This window comes from Colobus angolensis, unplaced genomic scaffold, assembly GCF_000951035.1.
Source record: "Colobus angolensis palliatus isolate OR3802 unplaced genomic scaffold, Cang.pa_1.0 Scaffold270, whole genome shotgun sequence".
NCBI classification, from domain to species: Eukaryota; Metazoa; Chordata; class Mammalia; order Primates; family Cercopithecidae; genus Colobus; species Colobus angolensis.
In genome coordinates, this window is record NW_012115933.1 from 1,167,429 (window position 1) to 1,175,713 (window position 8,285).

At 43.3% G+C, this 8,285-nt stretch overlaps 1 protein-coding gene across 1 annotated transcript; it reads left to right on the forward strand.

Annotated features, from left to right (window-relative positions):
- The first annotated feature begins 208 nt into the window (after nt 1–208).
- Nucleotides 209–5,237, forward strand: PPP1R3C (protein phosphatase 1, regulatory subunit 3C). The gene is made up of 2 exons (XM_011947847.1): nt 209–713; nt 2,816–5,237. Exons 1-2 carry the CDS (start codon nt 700–702, stop codon nt 3,753–3,755), a joined length of 954 nt encoding a protein of 317 aa, XP_011803237.1. The 5' UTR covers nt 209–699; the 3' UTR covers nt 3,756–5,237.
- Nucleotides 5,238–8,285: the final 3,048 nt, after the last annotated feature.

The window sequence follows — 8,285 nt, forward strand, 5'->3', positions numbered from 1 at the left end:
AGAATAGACAGAAATACAAAGTGTCTTTTAATTAAATGCCGCCTCGCTGTTTAATGGGGCTCGTAGGCTTTCCTAACAACATTTGTTAAAAGCATGAAGCCAGTTTGGGATCGCGCAGGCTAAGATGAGGGAGAAATGCGGATACACCGGGCAATGAACAACATAAACATTTCATATGCGATACACATTCGGATTGAGCCACATCTGTGTGCAGATTCAACTGCACTGCCCCACAAAGCTATTCCCAAGTAACAGCCGCCCCAAGCCTGAGGCACTGGCGCCCCGCCTGGGCGAGGCTGGCTGCGCTCTCTCTTGGCCGGCGCCCGCTGCATGCGGTACGTGCCTGCCCGGCCCCTCGCCCAGGGTTCCCGTTACGCGGCTGCGTCCAGCTGGCCGCGGAGTCCCAGAACCTCCCCGGGATGCCCAGCTCGCGCTCTGCACGTCCGGCCCCGGGGCGATCATGTTCCCGGGGCGAGGGCTCGCGCCCCAGCTGGGTGCTGGTTGGTCGCGCCATGGCGCCCGAGGCCCGGCGATTGGTCCCAGGGATCGGGTCACGTGCTTCGGAGCAGATAAGCGGCCTCTAGGCGCCGGGCCCTCAATCTCTCCCAGCGACCGCCGCGGGGGAAAGACCGGGAGCTGTGGTTCGAATTTGTGCAGGCAGTGGGTGCTGGCTTTCACGGTCCGCCGCCTGTCTGCCTAATGAGCTGCACCAGGTAGGTTCGCTGCACCTCTGCGCGCTAGGAACACAGGGGAACGCGCAGCTGTGGGGAAGTTGGGGGGCGTTTCAGTTCTGTCATCTCTGGAAATGGGCACCCCAGGGGAGGATAAGGGAGCTGACTGCTTAGTTGAATCTGGCAACCGAGAGGCCTTGGAGGTGTAGAAATTTGACTCTATTTCTTAAGCAGAGACTATTTTAGCAATCAGCATCTTAAAGCAGAAGTTATCAACGTGAATCAGCTTGAGTTCTGATTTTCTCATGGATGCGGCTGTTCTTTTGGTTCTGCGCAAATGTCGCAAAGACTCAGGCAGCTGAAGTGGTGAGAACAGCACTCTGACATTGCTGGTTAGGTGGTTTAGCTTGGAGGAAAAAAATTACAGGACGACGTTTGCATTCATTCGTCCTTCTTATCACAGTTTGCCATAGCAAAATCTCAAGAGTTTGAGCAAACGATTACTTTTAACTCTTGTCCAGAACTTAAAGTTCCAAGGAAATCCCCAAACTAAAACTGTCTTTCTATAAATGCAAAAAGCAAAAATAAAATAAAATAAACTGCCATAAAACTACTTTAAATAGCTTCTCCAAACATAGCTTAGCAGAAGACTTCTCTAAAAATCTTGCCTATTAACTATTATTAGACCCACAAATATAGCTTTAGCTTTCATTTGTTTGTCCTAAGTTTGCAGGTCTCCCAGAAAAACCCCAGAGCTAATACAGTAAATTCTGCGAGTGTTATTACCCATTTTTCTGATAATGACCACTTGGATACATGTTTAGAGCTGCTGTAAGGAGAGTTCCTAAAGCCAGACTGAGAAATGTCATGTACAGTATACACACACTCCTTGCTTGTAAGGCTAAGATAGGGGGAAAAATCCTAATACCATAAGCTTGGAAATATATAATGAGGGCTAAAGGCCAGAGAAAAGTCTTCTTTGTGGATGCTTCTTGGTTTAATATTGCTGAGCATAGTCATGTTTAAAACTTTAAATAGCTTTATTGTCTTTCTACTTATAAATGTCTATTAGAAAATGCCAAAAAAGGAACAAAAATGAAAATAGATATAGTCCTATCGCCCAGAGATAATGATTATTACATTATTAGGAAAGGTGCATTTCTTATAGAGTTTTTCAATATTTATAAGTTTGCATATATATAATGTATATTTTAAAACACTCCAACTTTCAGGTAATCAGGTTTTCCACTTAAATGTGAACTTGGCATGGGCATCTCTTTAGATGAAATATCAGTTACACAGTTTGTAAGTACATATGAATTATTGATTTGTATTTCAGTGGTTATTTGTGAAAAATGAGGAAGAGCATGACAATCAAAGTACAAAGAGAATTCTTTGACTTCTTCTCTAGCCTTCTCACTCTCAAAACTGTTGCGTGTTATTTTTGTTTTTTTTTTTTCCAAGTGAATTCCCTTACCAGAGAAGTGTCAATCAATTTAGCAGCAAAATAAACCAAAGTAGCCGGAGGGAGCAGAGGGTCTGGAACTGTGACTTCTGAACCTGTCTGGCCATAGAATCACCTGGGAAGCTTTAAGAACATATCCATCCCTTGGCCCTAGCCCTAGAAGTTCTGCCTCAGTGGTTCTGAGTCCCAGGAATTGGAAAGAAAGAAAAAAGAAGAAAGAGAGAGAGAGAACGAGAGGAAGAGAAAAAGAAAGGAAGGAAGGAAAGGAAGCAGGGAAGGAGGGAAGAAAAGAAAGAAAGAAAATGAATTCCCCAGGCGTAGTGACCAGACAGGTTTGAGGACCGCTGGTCCAGAACAGAGCACACAGTTCTCAAGGCTGCCTTGGAGATAATCAAATCGAACCCTTTTATTTCTCAGATGGGGAAACTGAGACCCCCATCATCCTCTAAGTGTTTTAAGCAGTTAACACTTAGCCTTTAGCCAGCCAAGGGTAGAGGTAGACATAGAAAGAAGATCTGATCACTTAATACTGTTCTCTTTTACTATATATGATAGCACTTGCCTGATATCTACTGCACTGGCTATAATTCAGTCAGCACAAAAATAGTACATATGTATTTGGCACTGGGAAAGAGCACTTCCGATCCAGGTGATAATCCCTCTTCCCTTTGCATTCCAGAATGATCCAGGTTTTAGATCCACGTCCTTTGACAAGTTCGGTCATGCCCGTGGATGTGGCCATGAGGCTTTGCTTGGCTCATTCACCACCTGTGAAGAGTTTCCTGGGCCCTTACGATGACTTTCAAAGAAGACATTTTGTGAATAAATTAAAGCCTCTGAAACCATGTCTCAACATAAAACAGGAAGCCAAATCACAGAATGACTGGAAGTGCTCGCACAACCAAGCCAAGAAGCGCGTTGTGTTTGCTGACTCCAAGGGCCTCTCTCTCACCGCCATCCATGTCTTCTCTGACCTCCCAGAAGAACCAGCGTGGGATCTCCAGTTTGATCTCTTGGACCTTAATGATATCTCCTCTGCCTTAAAACGCCACGAGGAGAAAAACTTGATTTTAGATTTCCCTCAGCCTTCAACCGATTACTTAAGTTTCCGGAGTCACTTTCAGAAGAACTTTGTCTGTCTGGAGAACTGCTCGTTGCAAGAGCGAACAGTGACAGGGACTGTGAAAGTCAAAAATGTGAGTTTTGAGAAGAAAGTTCAGATCCGTATCACTTTTGATTCTTGGAAAAGCTACACTGATGTGGACTGTGTCTACATGAAAAATGTGTATGGTGGCTCAGATAGTGATACCTTCTCATTTGCCATTGACTTACCCCCTGTCATTCCAACTGAGCAGAAAATTGAGTTCTGCATTTCTTACCATGCTAATGGGCAAGTCTTTTGGGACAACAATGATGGTCAGAATTATAGAATTGTTCATGTTCAATGGAAGCCTGATGGGGTGCAGACACAGATGGCACCCCAGGACTGTGCATTCCACCAGACCTCTCCTAAGACAGAGTTAGAGTCAACAATCTTTGGCAGTCCGAGGATGGCTAGTGGGCTCTTCCCAGAGTGGCAGAGCTGGGGGAGAATGGAGAACTTGGCCTCTTATCGATGAATTAAGCAACAATGTAACTGGTCTTAACTTGTCATATTCCCCCATGCAATCCTAGGTCTGTATTGCTCAATTTTAGGAAGCCTTTGCTACTCCATCAGTAGATTTAGATTTGAGCTTTTGAGACCTGGCTATGGAAAAGAAAGCCACTTGAGAATTTAGTGTTGGGGTCTATACAGGTAATGTTACCCAATTTGGCTTTGGAGGTTCAAGTAACAGGTTGAAAACTATTTTTATAAAGGTAATACTTTTTCAGTGCCCTTCCTCTTTCCCTCTCAATCCACTAGCTTTCATGTCGGGCAAGGAAAAGTTGAGGAAGGATGGCTGATGGTGATGGAAAGCTGTGTTAATGGTATGAGGAATGTGTGAAAAGTATACACAAAGGGCTCTGAAGCTCAAGTCAGAGGAGTGGGAGGTCTGATCATTGTTGGTGGAAAAAATGTAAGGTTATTTGTGTTTTTAAGTTGGTTTTACAATTCTTTCCTGGGGAAATTATTTCTGGAGGGGGAAAAGATCCATTCTACATATCCTTGTGGAGAAAAGTCAAATAACCTTTAAGAATGTGGGTGGTATTGGAGAAAGATGAATTATAGCTCTGGAGAATCAAGATCTTAAGTGAAGCCTTTCTGTTCGGATGTGATCTATAAAAAAGTCATAATTTGGGGAAAGTTTTAGCAAATCTGGCTTTGCAGTCCTGATGTTATAAGTGACTTTGTGATCAAAATGTCAGGCTTGGGTTCTTGTTATAGAATGCTTGGTGTAGAAAAACCATGCCATCATCAATGACTAACAACACGTAGGGACTTCATGTCATGTCAAAGATAGTTCTTTGCAAGTGCCTTGATTAAATCAGAAAACTGTCATTGTTTAACCCAAATATCTGAATGGTCATCTGATAACTCATGAGTTTTTGTCCTCATAAGATGGTCCGCTCTGTACACAGGCATTCCTCCTGCAATAATGTTGTATCTTTGAGACCATTGTCAGTGTACACAACTCACATCCTTCATATTGAAGGCGACTCATTTTTCTGCACACTTTTTTGATGTGATGTTTGACGTGAGGCCCGACACTAGGATTCTCAATGCAAGAATCCAGTACCTTGCACATAGAAGTAGCAACCCATCACTTGCCTATTTTCATCTTGCTGTTTTCTTTTTTTAAAAAAATGGATGTGACTTGTTTTGAATGTTTTGTATTATACTTGTTTTTGTGTGTGCATAAATTCATTCTGTAGGATCTTAAGAAAGGGAGTCCCAGAATGTTGCTTCTATTATTGTATACAACCATTGAGAAGTGTTACAAGAATGCAGTTAATTTTAACATGTGTGATGTGTCATGGTGGAAAAGTACTATTGGAATAGCTCTGCAGTGACAGAATTTGATGTTTGGCTAGCATCCATACTTTTTTACTGTAAATATTTCACTCTTCTCTAGCTATCCTTGATGAGCTTCTCACTTCAAGAATAAATGTGTTTGATATAAGACCTGAGTATATTTTCTTTCTCAAAGCCACAGTCAAATAAGAAACTCAACTGACATTCTCATTTTTCGTTTAGGAACAACTGAGCAGAGTTAGTATGGACTGAGACATGGATCCATCTGAGGATATTCACAAGGCCCCAGTCTCATTAGTGAGCACACTTCTACCACCTGACCATTGGGGCTGGGGAGCAGGGGCAATAACTCGAGCTATTGCTACTGCTTCTTCCCCCACCCTAACTGTCCTCATCTATGGTTTTTGCTCACACACACACAATCTCTGCTGGGTCAGGGTTATGTTGGAGGCCATGTCTCAGCTTTAAAATGGGGAAGGAGTTGGTGTGGGAAAGGTTGGAGTGGCTTCTACTCTTAGGCTACAGCACATTCCTGAATGGGCAGAACTTGCAGCTGCACAGAGGGGCATAGGGAAGGAGCAGTAGGCACCAGTCCTGGAATGAAGGGAGCAGCACAGCTCCTTGGGGTGAGAGGCAGCAGGTCCATGAACCTAAGTTGTTGCTCCAGTTCGGCCTAAAATCTGCACAGTGTATCTAAAGAAAGATCTGCACCGTGTTGACCAATCTACTAAAAAGGTCCAATTATGAAGAATAAACTTTTATTATATCATAGAATCCTCTGTGTCAGAGCTGTAAACCACAGACCTTCAGGCTGTGTCTGGGCACAGATGTATTTTATATGACACGGGATTTTTAAAGAATTTATTGCCATGATATAACAATCTGCCAACTGCATTAAAAAATCTGGGTTTACTTTTTTTCCTAAAAAAATTGTAAGGTCTCCTCGCATGGCAACAAATACATGAAGTTGAATAGCAGCTGTGCCCCTTAGATGGGGCATGCATCCTAGATGGGTCATACTGCCTTGTTTTGGCCACAGTCTCCACCCATGGCTTCACTCTCTCACACTATCTGCCGAGCTCTGCAAGTGCTGGAATTTATAGCCCCTATTTTGTTTCCTCTCTATTTATGCTGATGGTTCAGTGGACTGCCCTGTTCCCAGGGGATGGAGAAAAATCAAACTTGGGTCTGACAGGGACCTCGAAGACATGGGGGCTCAAGTGCCTAACTTTATAAAAGAAGAAACTTTTATAAGATCCAGATAGGTGGAGTGACTTGTTTAAGGTAGTGTGGCCAGGGTGAGCCAGCTGAACGGTGACTTGTCACTTAGTGTCCCTCCCTCTGCTTCACACGGCCTCCTTGAAATCTCCCATGGAGGTGCCCCTTCTCCCACAGCCCGCTTCTTACAGGGGAGCTATTTCCAGGCAGGCATGACCAACTTGTGCTGGTCACCTGTGCCAGCTTGACTCAATTTTGGGGTGACCTTGGGCAGCTGATGAGGGAGGAGCTGGTCAAAGAGCAGGGTGTTCCTGGAGCTTTACTTCAAATAGAATTAACTACATTTCACATCCTGCTATCTTGCCTAATAGTCGAAGCAACTTTGCTTTTAAAAATTTAACATGAGAGCATAACTTGAATTTGGAATGCATGCTATTCTGTTCCAAAAAATGTAAAGTTTAATTTAGTTATTTAAGGAAGGCCTATTTTTTTCCTCTAAATTGATGGCTCTCCTTTTAGTTCATCCCCAAACTGAAAGGCTGGAAATTTCTAGTGTGGGAGTGAACTGTGCATCTTTATCAATGTGAAGCCAAAAGTTCTGCACAAGTTTGAGTGACTCTTCAAGCTGCAAAGGGAGAATCCCTTCCTCAGTGTTCATCTCTAGGTTCCTCATAGAGTTTTTTAGCAGCTATTGGGAGCTGTAATCTGAACAAACCCTCTCATTAGTGGGCAAGGATCCCAAACTCAGAGCAGTCCATGTGCACTGTTGCTGACTCCTGGCCTTGACCTTTCCCTCTTTCTGACAACGAGTGGACACCCATTCCTGGATTTGGGTGGTCCCTCTAAGCCAGTGGTCCTTAACTTTGGCTGCATAACAGATTCAACTGGCAAGCTTTACAAAATACTGATGCCTTCCCCTGAACCTCATAAGATTTTGATTTAATTGGTCCAAGTCATGGCCTGTGCATTGGACAGTTCTGAAAGTTTTCCAGATGTTTCCAATATGCATCAAGCTTGAGGACCTCTGATTTAAGCTGTGTGGAGTGTTTTCCACTGTCCTGATTCAGAGAACAGAGTCATATAATGGCTCAGAGGATTCCTCCACTCACTTACACACACACACATACACTCTAAATAAAAAAAATTAAAAATTAAAAATTAAAAAATAAAAAACCAAAAAACAACCAGATGGTGAAACAGAGGTCCATAGTGATTAAAACTTGCTGAAGATTACAGAAATAGTAGAGCCTGGCCTACTGCCCCTTCTCCAACACCTCCAGCCCTGCCCATACCATCTCCTGCTAAACAACCTGGACATGGACTTCTTAATTTTACTGACCAATTATCTCTTTTTCTCTTCTCTGATCCTTTGTGTATAGAAGTAGGTTAATGAGGAGGCTTTTTGGCACAAGTGGCATGATCCCTTGACTCACGTATCTTAAACTACAAAGGAAATAGATTATCCTACAATACAAGATGCAAGGTAGAGTGTTTTCAGAGTTGGTTAAGTCAGTGACTTAGACTCAGGTTATTTCCATTTTTTCATTTTACCATCCTCATTACTCTTTCTTTTTCTTTTCTTTCTTTCTTTCTTTCTTTTTTTTTTTTTTTTTTTTTTTGAGACAGTCTTGCTCCATCACCCAGGCTGGAGTGCAGTGGCACGATCTCAGCAACATCTGCAACATCTGCCTCCTGGGTTCAAGTGATTCTTGTGCCTCAGCCTCCCAAGTAGCTGGGACTACAGGCGTGTGCCACCATACCCAGCTAATTTTTGTATTTTTAGTAGAGATGGGGTTTCACCATGTTGCCCAGGCTGGTCTTGAACTTCTGACCTCAAGTGATCTGCCCACCTCAGCCTTCCAAAGTGCCAGGATTACAGGCGTGAGCCACCGTGCCCAGCCAATCCTCATTACTCGTGATTGTCCCTGTGCTAACTTCCTAATGATAAGATAGCCACCATAGTTTCCAGGCATGATAA